Source organism: Trichosurus vulpecula, chromosome 5 (assembly GCF_011100635.1).
Source record: "Trichosurus vulpecula isolate mTriVul1 chromosome 5, mTriVul1.pri, whole genome shotgun sequence".
NCBI classification, from domain to species: Eukaryota; Metazoa; Chordata; class Mammalia; order Diprotodontia; family Phalangeridae; genus Trichosurus; species Trichosurus vulpecula.
In genome coordinates, this window is record NC_050577.1 from 236,622,925 (window position 1) to 236,643,860 (window position 20,936).

The 20,936-nt window shown below is 36.6% G+C and overlaps 1 protein-coding gene across 1 annotated transcript in view; it reads right to left on the minus strand.

Annotated features, from left to right (window-relative positions):
• The window catches only part of OTOGL (otogelin like), a 194,270-nt gene that overhangs the window by 15,847 nt on the left and 157,487 nt on the right, over nucleotides 1-20,936 (minus strand). The window contains exons 42-51 of the mRNA XM_036761187.1: nucleotides 19,362-19,551; nucleotides 18,125-18,339; nucleotides 15,113-15,254; nucleotides 13,223-13,411; nucleotides 10,262-10,474; nucleotides 9,712-9,816; nucleotides 8,067-8,174; nucleotides 4,586-4,687; nucleotides 3,934-4,038; nucleotides 3,788-3,828 (exon numbers count right to left, since the gene is read on the minus strand). Of these exons, the coding sequence (XP_036617082.1) occupies nucleotides 3,788-3,828; nucleotides 3,934-4,038; nucleotides 4,586-4,687; nucleotides 8,067-8,174; nucleotides 9,712-9,816; nucleotides 10,262-10,474; nucleotides 13,223-13,411; nucleotides 15,113-15,254; nucleotides 18,125-18,339; nucleotides 19,362-19,551 (1,410 nt within the window). The remainder of the gene's footprint in view (nucleotides 1-3,787; nucleotides 3,829-3,933; nucleotides 4,039-4,585; nucleotides 4,688-8,066; nucleotides 8,175-9,711; nucleotides 9,817-10,261; nucleotides 10,475-13,222; nucleotides 13,412-15,112; nucleotides 15,255-18,124; nucleotides 18,340-19,361; nucleotides 19,552-20,936) is intronic.

Below are 20,936 nucleotides of genomic sequence, written 5' to 3' on the forward strand. Positions count from 1 at the left end.
TTTATGTTGCCTTTATTTCTACATATGCTAAATCCCTTTAGAAGATTTTAAGCTCCATAAGGGTATACATACATCTTAATATCAGCGACCCATGATCAGTCCAATTGCTACAGATGGGAAATTATATCAAGTCTGAGGACTAGAAATACAAATCAAATCTGGTTTTCTTAATTCTCTAGTATCTCATCCTATAGAGCAGGGCTTCTTAAACTCTTCCCCCTTTTTGCATTTTGGCAGCATTCATTGGTGTTACATGGCGTGATGTGACAGCATGCGGAGTGTAAAGTGCACATGCTGTGTGTTCAGAACTAAGGCTACAGTGAAGTTGTGTGATACAACATGGGCAAGTAAGTGCTGCCAGAAACACCTCGTATTCATTATGCATTTGATTTTTAATTAATTTTTTGTCATTGCACATTCAGAAACCTTTTACTGTTGCCAAATTTGGAGGGTTGTGACCCACAGTTTAAGAAGTGCTGCATAGAGAGCTCCTTCTGAGTATCTTTGCCATGGTGCTTCCATTGCTCCCTGGTAAAACACATAGCCACATCCTCAAAACTCTTGGCTATAGCAGGAGAAGGATATTCAACAAGACCAGCTGCTGAGGATGACTTGAGTTGATTCATCTGAGAAGAGCTCCCTTGCATGAGCTGCTCATTATTTTCCACTGGCCAAGCTTCAGAGAGCTATATTTATCTTTTTTGCAAACACCATGAACATTTCTATATAAGATGACCAAATGCCCATGAAATTATTTTTCTTGTCACCTTTAGATGCATAAAAATTCCTCTGTAAACTCCCTTATTTGCCTTGCAAGGAGAATCTGTGAACCATCCTTCCATTAAACTGTACCTACCTGTTGTCTACTCATTTCACTTACAGCAATAAGACCAAGAGTGAAGTTATCCAGGGCATCGAGTAATATGTGGATTTCATAGGCATTCGCTGAGGAGGGGCTCATTGGACAAGGATCTCACATTTAGGAGGCAGATACTGTAAAAACCAAGTAATTCTAAGCAACATTTGGCACTCTTCTGCTACTCTATCCCTACCACTGTAGAGAGGGAAAGAAGCCTCACAGTATGGTGGATTTGTTTGCATTTTCCTTTGTTTCAGGGATTGCTGTGACCCAACAATTCATCTCCATGTGGGTAGCCCACTGGTGACAACATTCTCTATGCTTAGGTAAGGTGGTCCTCAGAAAGCAGACACCCTCTGATGGAACTAAAGCTTTTCCAGCATGAACCTGTCAGAAACTGCATCCTAAGAGGCACTCTTTAAGAATTGAGAGTCTCTCTCACACCATGAAGAAGTATCCAGGTAGGACTTTTTGGAGGCTATCCATATGAGATAATTCAATTAAATAGGCCAGGTCAAAGCACTTTGCAAAAGTCAAACATATACCAATGTAAGGCAGTGTGTATTATTACCAAAGAATGAGTTTGGTTAATTCAGTGTCCACTCAATATTAATTGTCCAATATATACATAACACCATGTGTTCATTCAACATTAAATATCTAATATGTACCCAACACTACATGAGGCAATAAATCATCATTTAGTGCCTATTATGTACAATGGAAAAATGCTAAGTTAGCTACATGGTCCCTGTTTTCATGGAACTAGAATACTCTAGGGACTTACTGAGTGAAGCTACACTGTCCAAAAAAGAGATAACATTGATACCAAAAGTGCTTAACTTTCCTAGAAATGGAGCTCAGCCAGTTACAATTATGTAAAATTCAGAGAATTAAATAAAATTTCTCCATTTGAAATATTATTAAGCTGCAGGATATGTCCCTTCCTCCAATGTGATAAGACCATCACAAAGAAGGCTGGGGCCACTAGATGGTGCAGTTGCTAAGAGTGCCAGGCCTGAAATTAGAAAGACTCCCCTTCCTGAGTTCAAATCTGGTCTCAGACATTTACCAGCTGTGTGGCCCTGGGCAAGTCACTTAACCTCGTTGGCCTCAGTTTTCTCATCTGTAAATTGAGCTTTAGAAAGAAATAGCAAACCACTCCAGTACCCTTGCCAAGAAAACTTCAAATGGGGTCATGAAAAATCAGACATAACTGAAAACAACTGAACAATAGCAAACAAAGGCTAACTTTTAAAGATTTAATGTATCGAAAGGAACACTGGATATGGAGTCAGGACACGAGTTCAAATCACAGCTCTCACGCTTATTGACTTGTTTGGGATTTTTTTGGTTGTTTTTTTTTGGAGGGGAGAAGGCAGGGCAATTGGGGTTAAGTGACTTGCCCAAGGTCACACAGCCAGTAAGTGTGTTGAGTGTCAAGTGTCTGAGACCAGATTTGAACTCAGGTCCTCCTGACTCTAAGGCTGGTGCTCTCCTGGCTGCACCACCTAGGTGCTTCACACTTATTAACTTGTTAAGACAATTGTCTTTTGTATACCAAAGTTTCCTCATATGGCACATGAGAGGATTGGACTATGTCCACTTCCAGCTCTAAATACCATAATTCTACTTAAAGAACACACGGAGAATCATGGATTCACTTAGAATAACCTCTAAAAGCATTATTAGTTTTATAATTTTTTTTAAATTTAATCTCTTAAAGTGTTGTTTGGCATAGTGTGGAGGCATCAATCACACAGCCCACAGGCTGCACACAGCCCACAACACTCCTGAATGCTGCTCCAATTAGATTAAAATGCAATTGTGAAGTCATTAATGACATACTAATACAATAGAACATAAATATGTTAATATGTGGTTTTCTATGCCAATGTGAAGCCCTAAGGTTTAGTGGCCCCTTTCCTATCTGAGATTATGCCACTGGGAGGCCAAAAGTTAATGTTCATTCAGATACTCTAAAAACTGGGTAATTCTAAGCAACATTTGGCATTCTTCTGCTACTCTATCCCTACCACTGGGAGAGCAGATAGAGAGAGAACTTCAAAACCAGGAAAACCTGGATTCAAGTCCCAGCTCTGGAATACATTTGCCACATGATCCTGGATGTGTCACTTTACTCTAAGTGCCAGGCAGCTCTCTAAGACTGTAACTTTCAGAGGGAGTCTCCTCACCCGAGAGTTCCCTGTACCAATGGAATCACAAATCCAATCTCTATTCCTAACATTTTCAAAAATGAGTTACAAAAAGCTCCAAACATTCCTAACTCATTCTACATGTTTCTATCCCTGTCTCAAACAATGAATATTCATTTGGGGGTCCCTACACTTGAGGATCTTCACAGCCTCTTTAAAATGTTTCCTTTGCCTGTGAACATATTTGTGTTTTCATAGTCATAGCTTAATCTAGATGAATTATTAAGGCTAATAGTTTTAGTTATCTTTGAAATCAATGAGATGCCTTTCTTTTCCCTTTCTAAAAACATTATTATAAATATACAAACAACTTTAAATGATGTGAGAAAAGAGCAGCATGATAGAGTCAGTGTGGCATAGCAGATAGAGTGTTAGACTTGGAGTCTGGAAGGCCTGGGTTCAAATGCTACCGCAGACACTTAGGAAGTGGGTGACAGCGGGAGCTCCTTAACCTCCAAGCCTCAGCTTCCTTTGCCACAAAATGGAAAAAATGATGGCAGGGCTGCTGTGAAGATCAAATGATCTAAGTATATAAAGCATTTTGTATACTTAAAGCACTACACATATATTAGCTATCATTCGTCCCATTTGGTTTCTGGTGTTAGAATACAAATTAACCCCATATCATTCACCTCTCAGAAGAATTCAAGAAACAAAAACAAAAGATAGAAAGAACAAACTGTTTTAGCTTTTTATATAATCCAATCCTTACCACATTACAAGTTGGCATAACAATCTTTTCACAGCTACATTCTAAAGAGAGGAAAAACCAAGATGTTGACATCAATCAAAATAAATTAATGGGAAATACATTAACATATTGGTACATTAAAGTGTCCAAAGACTACAGTTAGTTACCACAATGCCACTCTGGACAGCATTGTCCTGATACATTTTCTTTCACAAGTTTCCTGTCCTCTGGGCAGTCAAGTAGAGGTAGGGAGCAAAGATTCTCCTCACAGACTAAAAGCAAAGAACAAAGAAAAACAAAAACAGTAACATGCATCAAGATGAATTCTATCCATAAATCTATTGTTCCTTCTGCAGTCAATTCGCAGTGATCTTCCCTGATGAAAAGGGCCCTTATTCAGTTAACATTAGACCAAAACTAAGCTATTGATACTGTTTTTCAGACACTACATTCCTTCCTAGTGGGAACAAAAAAAATCATTCATAGAGAGTATGGCAGCTCTAACATCTATGCCAGATGAAACTCTTGAGACTTCTGTGGGAAATAGCGGAAGCCGGTGAGGGAGATGAGAAGAGAAAGGTTTGTGAACTTAGCTGACAGCCAGTTCATCTGGGAGCTGAGGACCCACTGTGGGTAGCAGAGCCACAGTCCAAGTTTAGACATACAACAAAATGTAGTTAACCGGTGCCTGGAGAAATCAGGGGTGGATTATAGCACTGGTCTCACAGCAAACATCTAATTTTACACTCTTTCAATATTTAAGTTCTCTCAGCAGAAAAATCTAAACAAATGATTATCTTTTAGTTAAAATGGACTTACCACAGTAATACTGAGCACAACAATGAAGTGTGGTATTGAGATCCACAGTGAGAAATTCTCCCTCCATGCACATGGGAACAGGCTCAGTGCAAGGTTCACAAACTGGAGGTAAAGACCAAAAACCACCAAAGATAAAATTTGTACTACAGATACACAAAATTATTAGAATATAAACTCCTTGCATGTTAGTATTGTTTCATTCTTTGTATTTATATCACTAGCACCTGGCATACAACAGGTGCTTAATAAATGCTTTTTAAAATTTTTGATTATTACTTCACAACTTTCTTGGAAAATATGCTCAAATGAAGGTGTAAAAAGTTTGCAAAAGGAAAAATAAAAGCAACTGAAGTTTTTACCAGGTAAAACATTTTGGTGTTTAGTTGATATTAGTATTATTAAGTACTATTTACATAGCCAGAAGGTAGCCGGTCTTTATAAATTAGCAGACAACAAATCCCTGTGCCATTAACACAACCCTCCAAATATTCTTTAGTGTTCTATGAATAAGCTGTACTAGAGCCAGATTTTTTTTAAAAGATTGAGTCAGATGCAGGGGCCAGTCAAGGGTCTGACACCAGCACTGAATCAGCAGAAGAGTTTGGAGCTGCTCCGTTTTCCAGACTGAGCTGGTTTGGTCTCCCTTAGGCAACCTGACGCTCCCCACACCATTAAATCACCATATTAATTTTGAGCTTGGTGCTGGCTCCCCATCAGCTTAGCTCACTGCAATTCAGAACACCCAAGTTCAAACCATCCCCCAGCCTGCTCACTAACAGGCATTACGGGCATGATCCAACACACCTGCCTAATCAGAACATTATCAAGGAGCAAACTGCTGCCCACAATCACTGGGACAAACACTGTTCTATGAAAACTTAAGAACAATGTTTGTAAGAGATATCAACAAGCCAAATATACATCATTTTCAAGCTATGTGGCATGAAAAGTTTTCAAAATAAGAGACAAAGTAGAAAAATTTAAACTATGTGGGAATAGGGTGACATATACATATATATATACACATACATATTATATATACATATACATACATATACATATACATACATACATATACATATATATACATACATATACATACATACATACGTATATATATATATATATATATATCATCCTGTCTCCTAATGGAATTGTGCCAAAGGTGCTTTCAGTGAACCTACAGAAGATGGACTTATTTGATGACACTGATATTCAATTATAAAAAGCAATTGTTCAGAATCCACTGAACATTAAACATGTACAACTTGTCCTAGAAAGGTTTCTATTTAAACTTCATAAGACATAAGGTAACTATGTCATTTATTAATAATATTTAATATATTAATGTTTATTTTATATTAAGAATTATTAGCTTACCACACTATATATTGCACTGTACTTTTCTTTTTTTAACAAGTTTTGATGTCTTCACCATAATTTTCTTCAGTATCTATTTTCCTCTCCCTCCCTTCCCAGAGATCTATCCCAGAGTATTTTTTAAAGATGAAAGAATAAAGAGGAAAAAATCAGCATAACTGATCAATACATTGAATAAGTCCAAAAATACATGTATTGTACAATACTTGTGAACTTCCCATTTCTACAGAGGGGTGGGGATGGGAGTGTCTTCTCATTTCTCTATTTTTTTAACTGTGCTTATTCTGTATAATTTTTCAACATTCTTTTTTTGTGGTTGTTCTTTCTGTTTACACTGTTATAGTCACTGTGCACATTCTTTTCTTGGCTTTGCTTACTTTACATCAGTGCATATACATGCATCTCTATTGATCACACATCATTTTTTACAGCATAATAACATTATCTGACATTGATGAACCACAATTTGTTTAGCAATTCCCCAATCAATGGGCATCTACTTTTTTTCCCAATTCTTTGCTATCATAAAAAAGTGTTGCTATAAATATTTTGGTTTGTTTGAGGATTTTCTTCTTATCAATGGCCTCTTTGGCATATAAGCCTAGTAAAGGAATCTCTGGGTCAAAAGATATAGATAACTTGGTCCCTTAATCTCTATAATTCCAAATTGCTTTCCAAAATGGATACTGATTTACACCACCACCAACAATGCACTAGCATGCTTATTTCCCCATAACCCATCTAAAAATGACTATTCTCATCTTTTGCCATCTTTGCCAATTTGCAGTGTTTTAAAAGAAACTTCGGGGTTATTTTGACTTATATATCCTTTATTTTTGGTTATTTGAGGAATTTTTTCATATGTTTGTTAATAATTCACAATGCTTCTTTTGAGAATAATTTGTTCATATCATTTGACCATTTATCTGTTTCAGAATGGATTTTTAATATGGATCTATATATACATATAATGTGTGTATGTATGTATATGTATACACAAACACGCATATATATACACATATAATCTGTTTATTGTTTTTCATATCTCAGATATCAACCTTTAGCAGAGAAATTTGATACAAAGATCTTTTCCCATTCAATTACTTCTCTTCTAATCCTAGATGCATTAATTTTCTTTGTGAAAAAGGTTTTAGTTTCTTGTAATCAAAGTTTTCTATTTTATCTTTTGTAATTGCCTCAATCTCTCTGGATATTCCAAATATGAGTTTTCATATTTTTATTGTATCATACTCTCTATGTCAAGCATGATGTTTTATGTACATTGTTTAAAAATGCCTTTTTTTCATCTTTGAAAAAGAAATGAGCAGGAGTTAAGGGCTCTCATTTTTCAGGCTTTCATCAGTAAGGCAGAAATTATAGCTCTACTGACAGAGTCATGTTTTATGACTTTCTCATTAAAGATGGTTATAGTTTACATCACAATTATCTAGTAATTAAGATATAAAGATGGTTCTGGAGAGTCTTATCTTATAAAAATGCCCTTTCTTACAAGCAACTTGGCCCTTCTGGGTAATCTATGGAAATTTTCTTTAAAATGTAGATACAACATTGTAGTAGTATATAAACAAAAAAAAAACTCCATTATTTTACTATTCCTACTCATTTTCATTTGGTTTCTAGCTATTACTGGTTAAACCAGGGGTTCTTAGCTTTTTTGTGTGTGATGGACTCTTTGGACAGTCTGGTGAAGAGTAGGAAGCCTTTTTCGGAATATTACTTTTAAATGCATAAAATAAAAAAGTCAGATTACAAAAGACATCCTGAATATTTTGAAGGATATTTATCAAAATTCTTTTTTCAAGTTCATCAATACAAGTTAGTATCTGTGCCTCAGAGGGAGGTCATAACAATTGGTATAAGTTAGCTCAGGTATAGCTATGTCTGTGAATCCACTTTCTTGGCATTTTAGAGGTAGATGTGAAACAAAGAGTTCACTGGTTTTAACAGCTTTACACAGATATCCCTTAATTGAAAGATCAAAACACTTTGTGACAAAAAGGTTCATAAAATCATTTTCAAATGAAGGTGTTCTGATCCAATTTTTTCTTCCTGCAAGTACAATGTACTAAAAATGTCTTACCACAAAAAGGGGAGAAACAACAAGGTTCTCCCTGCTGAACTTGAATCTCAAATTGGTCTTCCCTGCACTCTGATTGTGGAGCATCAGGACAAGCCAAAACGTCACATTCTACAGAAAGACAAATAAATTTTGTTTCAAAAAAAGGTACGATAATGCTAAAATAAAGCAAGATGGTTTCATTTATTTTTCTTTGGATTCAAAAAATACCAATTTCCCAATTAACAACTTTTATCCATTTCTCTATTAAATATCAGAATTCTTTTCCAATATACTCTATCATTATGTAACATAAACAAATTTGAGCAGTGCCTGAACAACAAATTATATGCAATATTCTGTACCCACAGTCATCCACTTCTACCAAGGGAAAGGAGATATGTTTCCTTCTCTTTTTTTCTGAGACTAATATTGTGATTAGTCATTGCAATATTAGTTTGATGTTAGTTTCATGATGATTAACTAACTTTAAAGACCCTAGTATTAGTAAAAACATGTAAGATTTCTATATGCCTAAAGTAATTTAAAAGAAATAAAATAAAATTGCCCTTTGTAAGGCAAGCAAAGTTGGACTTTTTACTGTTTTTTTTCTTTTGGAGTGCTTCTCATCATTAAGGCAATCATGTGCCTTTGATTGAGTCTTGCCTTTGTTTGTAGGAAGGCCCACACCCTTTTGCTAATTAGGTCACCAGAGGTATGAAGCCCTCAGAACCTGAAAAAGGGTACATATACCCAGAGGATAGCCATTGAACTCAGAATCAAGAATTGAGAATCAAGAACTCTCAGAACTGTGGGAGGAGAAGTTTTGCCTTGGGGGCTCACTCATTGGAAAAGTGTTGGTGTGGAGACTCTGGGCAGCTGTTAAGGAACCCCCCAGCGTTGAAAACCCAGATGTTAGTGCTTCTCTTTTTGGTAACTAAGTATGCATTATGATTTGATCAGACAGATAAAAGCCTGTCTGTTAATTTGTTTGTAATTTCTGTTTGTGTTTTCTCTGAAGTTCAGGGTGCTGACTTTTTCCCCTGAACTAAGTGAATGATATATGTATGTTTAATTAAAGTGAGATTGTTAACCCCTAAAACCCCTTAGAAAAGCAGATCAAAGAATCTGTGCTAGCAGCCCTCCTGTGTGCTGCTGTTGTTGGTCTTTCACCCCCACAGCAGCTGCTAGCAACATTGTTGTTACACCCTTAGAAAAATAAATAGATCATTTTCCATAAAGAATTTCCTAAGCATTTCAAAGAATGACAAAAGAATCCACCACTCTGATTATATGGTGTTTTTTACTTACTTAAACAGATATGTAAATATATAAGCCTTAATAGATTTAATAGTGTAAATGGTTTAAATATATCATAAAATGATATAATGTATGGGTATTTATACATAGATATGTTTCTGTGTAGTGTACTTGTGTGTGTATGTATGTGAGTGTGTTTATATGTATAGGTGAATGCATATATATACAAATATGTTTTTGTATTACTCTGTGTATAGGCATGTGTATATTACATGCATGTGTGTGTGTAATGTATATTTGTGTGCATATATATGTATCATGTGTGCTACACATGTGGGTGCATATGTGTGTTGTATTTATGTGTGTATGGATATATGTGTGCATATGCATATATTCAGGTATCACTTACCACACTGGTACTGTGGGCAGCAATGAAGTGGGCTGTAGCCAACAAATAATTTTTCAGTACTTTTACAAGTTGGAATATCAGTTTCACACAAAGTCATGTCACAATCTGAGGGAAAAAAAAGAAATGAGGTCCAGACTTTCTTGAATGTAAGAATCAATCATCCCATTCAAACCTGGAGGAACAAGCTATTTCTAACAATATAGAATAGAATGAATAGAATGGAAAAGGAAGTATCCCCAAATTTCATAGTTCAGAAAGTGAAGGCATTTCAGGAAATCTAGACATCCATCAATGATCATATAGAAAACTCCTTAAATTTGTGAATATGGTTGGATTGGGTTTTTTGCATGTTTTTTTAAATAACAAGCAAGCTGCTGCATGGCTTGATTTTGGACAGCCAAGCTGGCCTTGAGGATGGGCACAAAGATGAGTGCCTAAATTCTAGTGCCACATAAAACAGAAACAAAATACAGAGCCGGTAAATGCCTTCTTTCGTAGAAGGAATGCCCACTTTTCTTGGGAAGCCAAAATCCACCTGCCATATACATACCACACACTTTCTTTGGACAGCAGGACTGCATGTCTGTGATGGTGATGATCACTTCTCCTTCTCTTTCACAAGTTGGCAATAACTCTTCACTACAGTCAGGTTCCAGAGGAATCATGGTCCCATTTTCCAAACACTGATACAGGCAGCACCCTTCCTCTGATCCATTCCAAACCTCTCCAGGAGAGCGGGGCTGGCCCTTACTGTCAGTACATGCTAACAGAAATAAATGGTGTTACAAATGCCCTGATCTGTACCACTGTATTGCAGAATATATACAGCCTGGGGTGGGGGGAGGAGGTTCAGGTGGAAGAAAACTGGAAATGTAAGAAGGAGTCAGGTTAGAAAAGTCTTTAAAAGCCAAACAGAAAGTTTTATATTTGATCCTAAGATAATAGAAAACCACTGGAGTTTTTTGAATTGGGGGAGGGAAGAGGAAGAGAGATGGTCCCACTCGATCTTTAGGAAAATAAATGTGGTGGGAAAGATAGACTAGAGTGAGAAGAGGCTCGAGTACAGGGATCAACCACAAGGTTACAACAGTAGTCCAGGTATGAGATGATGAAAGTCTACACCAGGGTAATGGCAGTGTTAGAAGAAAGTAGGGGGAGTACCTCAGAGATGTTGCAAAGGTAGAATCAGCCAAACGTGGCAACTGATTAGATATGAGAGTTGGGAGAGAGTGAGCTGTGCAAGCCTGGATTGTAAGCCTGGGTGATTGGAAGGATGGTAGAAACTCAACTATAATAAGGAGGTTAGGAAGAAGGAAGAGTTAAGGAGAAAAGATAACAAGTTCAGTTCGATAAATGCTTAGTCTAAGATGTATAAAGGATATCCAGTTTGTGATATCCAATAGGCATTCGGGGTTGGGAATGGAGTTCAGGGGAGAGGTTAGGGCTGGAAAAATAGTTCTGAGAGTCAAGTGCATAGAGAAAAAATAATTGAATTCATGGGAATAATAACATATAGTCTTTTATGCATTTTAATTTTATCATTTCATCAATTTTAATTTTATCAAGAAATTCATAGTAAATCACTACTCTGCTCTTTTCTTTCTGTATGAACCCATGAGAATAATTTAACCTTTTGAGCCTCAGTATCCCTGTCTGTAAAATGAGGGTCTAGGGGTATAAGGCTCACTGAATCTAATTAATTCCAAGATCTAATTCATTCTGGGATCATAGACTCATAGATTTAGAGCCAGAGGCCATCTAGTCTGACTTTTTTACATAACAGATAAGAAAACTGAAACCTGTAAAGGTTTTGGGACTTGTCCAAGGTTAAACATGAAATATAAAACCAAGATTTAAACCCAGAACCTCTAACTCTAAATCTGGCCCTCTTTCCACCCTACCATGCTTTCTCCCTAAATCTATGAAAATGGTATTTTGAAAATGACAAATTGCTACAAATAAACAGAACTAGAGAATAAGAAGAAAATGACTGATTTTTTAAGGTCATGGCATCTCTTCTGTAAAAAAAAAATCAAATATTTTAGTGTCAGAATAGTTTAGTTGATTGAGAGCTGAGACCTCACTTCAAGGCTGGGTGACTACAGGCCTCTGAGAGGCTCAAGGTTCTCATCAGTAAAATGGGAATGATACTAATACCTCTAAGACTTGTTATGATTATCCAAGGAGATAATTCAACATATCCCAAACTACACTAGGATGTTTGGAACACCCCATATATGTGAAGTGCTTTGCTACTTTTATTATTGCATAGGTAAGTAATGATTACAAATAGGAAGTTATAGTATAATGGAAAGAAAACTTGCTTCGGAGTCAGAGGACCTGGAATCAGGTTCTGCTGTGCTGCTTACTATCAATGTAACCATGAATAGATCATTTAATCACTCTGAACCTCAGCTTCCTTATCTGTGAAATAGATATGCTAATAAGTACTAACATCTTCTACCTGGCATGACTTTTGTGATGATAAAATAAAACAATGTAGGGAAAGGGCTTTGTAAACTGCTAAACACTATATAAACACAAATCATGTCTATAGTGTAAATATTTTATTTTTCTTTTTTATGGAAGTTTTATTGCAGAAAAAGTGTGAGCCTTTTGACACACTGACAGCAGTAGATTCCAAAATCAAATCAGCCTCCATATTCCCTAGTGTTGATTGTGCATCATGATGCCCAATTTCAGTAGCCCTAAAGGGAACACATATTGCCACGCCTATATGTTCAATAGAGTGTGGCCAAGGGTTTTGCCTTCTCTTGTGCACACAATTTTTAAAATGTCAAGCTTGTTTCTAATGTGCGTTTCATTTCCAACATCCTTCCTCCCTACCTTGCTATTCAATAGCTGTGCCCCAGTTCTGTCTGTGTAGGATTCCTCTCATTTGACCATCTAACCCGAGGAGAGGTAGTATAGTGAAGTGAGCAGAGTGCTGGACTTAAGCATCAGGAAAATCTGGCTTCAAATCCTACCAACAACACTGTGTGACCTTGCATAAGTCATTGAAACTGTTTGCTCATCACTTTCTTCATCTCTGAAATGAATGGATTGGAAGGATGACCTGTAAGTTTTCTTCTAGTTCTAAATTTATGATCATTATCTATGATAATCTGAAACCTGATTCTACAACAGCTAGAAAAGATGTGAGATTCATAAACTTAATGGTTTAACACATGCAATGTGGAGCAGCAAGGTCCTTTATTTTATACTATTTTCATCTGCTGATATGATGAAGAAAAAGCAACTTGAGACTATCTTGTATTTAGATGTGAGGCTGAGAAGAAAATGTCTCACCTTTGAAGCTAATTAAGCTTCTACCTCATTTAAAGTCATATCAAAGAAATGATTTTTCCTGCCTCCACCTTAATTCTTTTTCCCCCCACTTTTATCTCCATTGGCTCCAAGTCTGTTCCTAAATGTTCCAGGGAAGGAAAACTTAATTTAATTAGTTTTTACAAATGGAATGCTTGCAAAGTCTCTTTGCACTGCTACTTACCACATCTTTCCTCTTGAATACACAGAATGGAGTCTGGCCTATGAAGAACAGTTCCATTCGCGCACACACAGTCCTCTCTTAAATGTTGGCAAGATGACTCTTCTTCAAAGAACCATTTGTTCTGACATGTTTTGGCTGTACAAGATTGAGCACAAGGCTGATATTCCATCCCTTCAGGACAACTCAAGGCTGTAAGACAACAGAGTTTGAGGGTGATACAATTCAATTCAATCAAATATACATTTATTAGGCATTCACTTAACTATTTTTCCCATATGAAATGACACTAGAACTTTTAGTAAAATCTGGCAATTGTCAGTCGGTGATAAATAACTATTGTTAAGTCAAAGACAAGTCATAAGTTCTTTAAAGCCCTGTTGTAGATGCTAGAGTCACCAATAAAATAATGAAATGTCTTTGCCCTTGAGGAATTTCCATTCAACTGGTGATTATTTAAAAAAATGATTGATTTATATTCTTGAAAAAATGGAATCAATTTTTCACTGAAATAAATTTGTGTGGTTGAGAGCTGGCATGGTGTAGTGTGGAGATTTCAACCACCCATTCCACAGGCCATGTGCAGCCTATAACATTCCTGAGTGCAGCCTGAACAAGATTAAAATGTAATTGGGAAATATTTTATGAAATAAGTAAAAATACAATAAAATGTGGCTAAAATAACAATTTAAAAGTAAGTGAATATGCAGCCCTGTATGGATTAGTGGTCCCTAATCCATTTGAGTTTGACACCATTTCTATAGTGGTAGAGACCTATCCTTATATCCAGCAAGATCAGAGTCCAAGTTTCTCCTATGATACATAATGACTGTATGACCTGGAGAGAGTCACTGAGCCTGTGAGCCTCAGTTTCTTCACTTGTTGACTGAAGATAATAATAGCACCTTCCTCACAAGGTTGTCATGAGGTTCAAATGTGATAATACCTATAAAGTGCTTTGCAAATGGTAAAGCACTTTATAAATACTTGCTACCATTATTGTTGTTATTATCACAGTCATTATTATTATTAACCGGTACTCCTTTATTGAAGCCTGTTTTCAGTGTTTTATCATGGCATAGAGCTGGCCCTGCTTGAATATGTCACTGGAGTGCAAATTTTGACAGGTCTAGCCATCTGAGAAGGGTTTAGCTAAGTTTAGAGAGAATTAACACCAGACTGACATCAAAATGATATATTTTTTTTAGCCACAGTAATTTCTGAATATCATCTTCTAAGTCATGGAGGAGTTGTATAATCTGCATCAGTGGAGAGAGGATCCACATTGAGGAAATTACAAATACTTGAAGTACTGGAACTGAAACATATGTATTCTCTGGTATTAAAAAGAAGCATCACAAAGAAATCAATCACCAGATAGGTATTGAGCTTCCATTTCCAGTACTAAGCTAAATTCTGTAACAGTTGAAAAAGAAATAGAAGTCATTCTTAGCTATTCATGTTTCAGCTTGATCTAGTTTTGAAATTTGAATAACAGACATCTAAAGTATAGTTTCAGTGTAATTTGCATCTAGCATGAAATAAAGGCTGCAGAATCTCTGCTAAATATGGTCAGGAGTAGGCATGCTTGAAATATGCTTTAAGATTACATGCTTTTTTAGCCAGGAGAGAGATCATTGCAAACACAGTTAAGGTTAAACCTTCTATTTCAAAACTTTAAAAAATGGTATATTGTCCATTGCTATCATGTTTTAGAGTTTTTGCTGATTAGCAGTGAGCTGACAAAGGCAGAATTTTTAAAAGTTTTTAAAAAGTTTTTATGCTAAATGATGGAATGTTATTTTAGAAATAGTAGGCATCACTCATTTTAGAAAAGCATTTCTATGGGCCTACTGTGTGTTATGAGAATTGCCATCTGTCCTGATTACTTACAACAATAATCTGATGTTCTCCACTGAATGCAGACATCATATTTGTTGCACAAAGCTACATATGCAGACAATACATCGCATTCATACTTCCAAAAATACGTATGATTGATCCACATCTTCTCACAAAATTCCTCTGGCAAAACCTAGAAATGGGGGTTAGGGGCAGGGGGAGAAGAGAGGTGCTTCAGTTGATGCTAGGTAGGACTCTAATTGTTCTGGGGTTGCTTTGAGTTGCATGCATGTACTGCAAGTAAAAATTCATTATTGATCTTCTTAGTACAGGCATTCTAAACCTGGAGTCCATGAACTTACTTTATCTTAATATTTTAATAACTGTATTTCACTATAACAGGTTTCTTCTATATTGTGTGCATTTAAAAATATTATTCTGAGAAACAGCCCATAGATTTTACCAGACTACCAAAGGGGCCCATGCCAAAAAAAAGTTTAGGGATCCCCCAGTTCCCACTGGAGCATTGTAGACTCAAACAGATCATCAGATAGTTGCAAACAGTAAGTTGTCTTTCGTTTATGGTAATAGAAAATGCATGCTGGGTGAGATTCTTATTGCCTAGGTCATTCACATAAATTCATCAACATACTAGGAAAGAGTCAGCTAAAAAATCTACAGATATGGCTTTATGATACTGCCCCTTTTCTAGTTCTGTCTTCTCTAGACACTAACCTGGATTGTGATCTGCTGTGTAGCTCCTGAAATATTCTTTAATTATACATGGTATCACTACTTAAATTTTGTTATGAAATATCCTTCAAAAATGACTGTTAATATCGAGCTATGTGAATAAATTATGTAACTCTGTCAGTTCTGAGCATAATTACGTTTTTATCCCTTTTAGCATCTACAGTGTGCCTCATTTAATCTAGAAAAAATTAAAACCTGAACAATCTTGCTCTTCTTTTTTAACTCCTCTTCTACTTTCCTTCTCTTTTCTATCATGGTATTCCCATAATTCTTCATTTCTCCATATCCTGTTATTCTTCCTTCAAAGTCCATATTTTTCTCTAACATAGATTAGATGGTCCTTTTTGGTCTTGCTTTCTGTATTTTTTTATTTTATTTCTAGACATCAAATTCATTTGTATTTACCCTTTAACCCTGCTATTATTTTTAAGGTGGAATATGCTGTTTGGGGCATATATAATCCATATAAACCCAAGAAATTAGAAATATAGAAAATTTAGTGTACTAAGCATGTGACAAAGTTGCGGGGAATGAGCAAGGGGAAGATTAAACATTACACCTATTCAAAATTCCTAAATGCAATGGATCCATCATCCTATTGAAAAATTTTTATTTCAATGGTGCAAATTGCAATCTTCACATCTTTTCATGCTGGGCTACTCTCATTTCCCTTATGTCTACCCATAAGCCCACCATGCAAGGTAAAGTGATAGAGACCCTCTTCTAAAACTGTTAACACTCTATAGACACTGCTGCAGGACACAGGCTGCCCAAGCTTATTCTGGATTTTATTCTGGATTTTTATTTCAATTTTGGCCTCGATCTGTTATTTCATTGGTGTATGTAACTCTGAGAGGCAATCCCATCAACCAAAGTAGATCAGTTACTCTGCGACTTAATTTCTCATAGCATTGCTTGAGAAAGTTGCCTGGAGACCTGAGAGTTTAAGTAACGGGACCAGAGTCATACATCTAGTGTGTGTCAGAGACAGGACCAGAAGCCAGGTCTTCCTGAGACCATCCCCTTATCTATGATACCATACTACAACATATTCTAAATTTCTTAAGAAGATTATCTTTAAAAAAGAAAATTATTAAATTCTTAATTATCTCAATTTTTAGATTGGACTGTCAAAGGAGATTAGGGTAGCTAGGTGGCACAGCGGATAGAGTGCTGAGCCTGAAGTCAGGAAAATTCATCTTCCTGAATTCAAATCCAACCTCAAGTCCAACACTTACTAGCTGTATGACCCTGGGCAAGTCACTTAACCCTTTCTGCCTCAGTTTACTCATCTGTAAAATTAGCTGGAGCAGGAAATGGCAGACCATAGCCAATGGCAAAACCACTTTGCCAAGAAAACACAAAATGGGGCCACAAAGAGTCAGACACAACTGAAAAACAACTATCAAAGGAAATTAATGATTCTTATCTTTTTAAAAGCATCATGGCATAGTAGAAATAGAGGTTGCATTGAAGCCAGAAGGATGTGGAATCAAGTTTTGCCTCTGAGACACACTGATTTTATGAAGATACCAAGTCACTTCCACTCTCAGTGCCCTAGGCAGCTGTCTAAGACTATAATTTTTAGAGAAGGTACTGACCTGCATTGGTAGAGGGAGTTTCCTTTCCTGGGAGTTCTCAATACTAATGAATCCATTTCCTTTATACCACTGTTTCTCAACTTTTCTTTTGTATTTGTGTTATGAACCCCTTTGGCCAACTGGTGAAACTGATGGACTCCTTAAATTTCTTTTATTCATAATTAAAGGAAATTCTAATTTTCAGTGAAAGGTTAATGAAATTAAAGGTATGATTTTTTTCCCATCTAAGTTCATAGAGCCCTTGAAATCTATCCACAGAGCTCTCTTCTTAACCTCAGGTTAAGAACCCCTGTTTCATACACAGGATAGTTTAGATGTCATCCTGACAAAAACGAAGAGATGAATACAAAAATGTCCCTATTGCGTGCAGTTCTAGCAGTCTATAATGCACACTTTCAGATTTCAGCTAAAATCTTACCTTACTTAAGAAACCCTTGTCTCCCCCATTAACTGCAAACTCCTTGAGATCAGGGACTATTTGTTTTTATTTTTTGCCTTTCTTTGTTTCCCCAGTGCTTGGCACAGTGCCTGGCACATAGTAGGTGCTTAATAAATGTTCACTGACTGATTGACTGGATTTTAGGTGAGGTCCTTCCTACCATGATATAGGATAATTCTGATTTCTATAGGAAGCCAACACCTAAAAAGGAATACATTAGTTGTTACTCTCAGTTGTGGCAGTTTATTGTTATTATTTTTATCAACTTACTTTCTTATGGCATGGAATGAAAGCCGTTTTCTTTAGCAGCTCTACACAGTGACTGCAATCATCTTCAGTACAATTTCTAACAGGTCTTCTTGTTGTAACCTCAAATAATTTATCAATTTCCCAGCTTTCTATGAATAATGCAATGTCATCCATATTTGTAATGATCGTGCCATTTTGCAACCTTAGGTCATCATCTGGGTCATCATTGCAAACACCTAAAAAGAGGGCATCACATTTACTGGAGAAAAGTCACAAGATAAAAGTCATGAAGATAGCTGAGTCATAAAGGTCATGAAGGTAACTGGGTCACTTTAATATGTAGTTTTGGAAAAATGGGCTTAATAAGACAAATATGATCTCAGGATGAGAGAATACCCAACACATCTTAGAATTCCATAAACCTGGAAATATAAGGTATGGAGAGAAAGAGATAATTTTAGCACTTAGAGAAGTAGCAATGAAAATTTTGATGAGAGCCTAAGGAAAAAAATAACCCTGTCCTTACAAATGATAAGTTCCAAATGTCTAGAAAATAAACATATGTAGAATATCTCCTTTGCCAGTCTCACCTCTGACATTTACTCCATTTGTGCTCTAAGGCACCTCATTTAACTTCTTTTGGGCCTTAGTTTCTTACTTTGTAAAGGAAAGGGTTGGAGAAGAGGGAGGAGGAGGAAGAAGAAGAGGAAGAGGAAGAAGAAGAACAAGAAGAACAAGAACAAGAACAAGAGAAGGAGGAGGAAGAGGATTTGAGCCCAAGTCCCTTGACCCCAGAGTCACTGTGCTTTTCCTTATATTCCCTACCTCCTTATTTGTTGCTATGTGGCAATCTTAACATGGAAATTCCCCCCTCTAATGCAGATAAGCAACACTTTTTTAACTTAACAGATTAACAGAGTGATTTGGGGACAGTTGGAGTTTAAATGACTTACCCATGGTCAAACAGAATGGTAAGCTATTGCTTTTTAAATCAGAAAATCAGGGCACAGGGCCAACATTCACTTCAATTTAAGAAATACTAATTAAGAACCTAACATCTATAAAGTACCATATGCCAGGTGATACAGACTATGCCAAAATGAGTAAAACATAGTCCCTGGACTCAAGGAGCTTACAGTATGGTGAACAGGGAGAAGGGGATGTGACCACAAATACTGAGAGCACAAAGCATAACAAATGTAACTTCAGTAAAACAAAAATGTTTTGGAGATATTGAGATTTAAGAAGCAATTCTCACCACAAAGTCCTTCTGTGCTGTGATTAGCAACTGATGAAAAGTCATAGTGAATATCTATAATTCCTGTAACATGAGCCCATCGGATTCTAAATCCTCCTGGAGTGGTTATGACATACATAGCACCAGTATCCTCAATAGACAGGCCATTCTCTGAGAAAGGTAATGACTCAAGGATAGAATCCACTTCTACCTAAAACGTTCCCAAAATGCATTATTAGTAAAATAGAACTGGTTATACACACATCATTTTAAATCAAGATATTCCAAAGTATTTCCTTCATGTTATTGGTCATCTTTGAAATTCATCTTTGGTTTCTAGAAGTTCCGTGACTCCTGACCATACTGCAACATCCGAAGATATTTAGTATCAAAAGGTGAGCATTTTTCCCCAATAGGAAGTTTGGAGTTATCAAGCAGATTTTGTAATTTCCCAAAGGCAATCTAAACCCCTTCATGTTTTCCTATTCAATTTGGATCCAATTCATAGTTTATTTGCAGAGTTTGTCAAAGAAATATATGCTAATCTAGACAATAGACATTCTTCATCCACTTGTGTGTGTGTGTGTGTGTGTGTGTGTGTGTGTGTGTGTGTAGATAACTAGACCAAATTCCATTCTCTTGTAATGTGTCTTGATTATTTTTGATTTGTTTGAATTTGTTCCTTTAATTATTTTCAGGATTTTGTTTAGCAGCTACTTCCATTTTCTTAAAACTCACTTTTCTTCTACATTACATGCACTTATATTTTTGTTTTTGCTATTGAAGGTTTCATTATCTCCTATCATTATGATAGGTGTCATTGACATATTGCTCTAAGGCTTGCTTTATATACATGACCTTACTTGATCCTGACACTAACCCTGTTAGGTTGGGCATACAAGTATTACTATCATCCAAATTACAGGGGGAAAGTGGGGTTCAAAGAAGGCAAGCAATTTGTCCATGGTCAAATAGCCAACAAGTGTCAAAGACAAGATATGAGGCTAGATAATACTGACTCAAAATATAGCAGGCATTCCACTGTATTCTGCTGCCTCTGGAGCTGTGACTCTACGTGAATGTGAATATGAATATCTTCAATGAAATGAAAGGGAAAGTAAAATTATTGCTTTCTTAACTCTGTAGTTTCCTTGTCTGCTAAGTCACTTAGATGATGAGTCTCCTGTAGTCTCCTATAGTCAAAAGTGTTCTCTATCAATTCACCTGTGTTTGAAAGTGTTATCAGAAGGGGCGCAGAGCCAAGATGGCAGCCAGAAAGCAGCGACTTGCTTAAGCATCCCCCCAGGTCCCTCCAAACACCTATAAAAATGTCTCTGAACAAATTCTAGAGCTGCAGAACCCACGAAATAGCAAAGGGAAGTAGGGCTCCAGCCCAGGACAGCCTGGAAGGGTGTATCACAGGGAGCTGGGAGCGGAGTGGAGCAGAGAACAGCATGGGCTGCGCCAGGACCACCCAGACCTGGAGCCATGCAGAACAGGCTTAGCGCCCTGAATCAGTGAGCTGTGGCAGTTACCAGCCTTCTTAACCCACAAATGCCAAAGACAACAGTGGGAAAAGCTGCTGGGAAAGAGTGA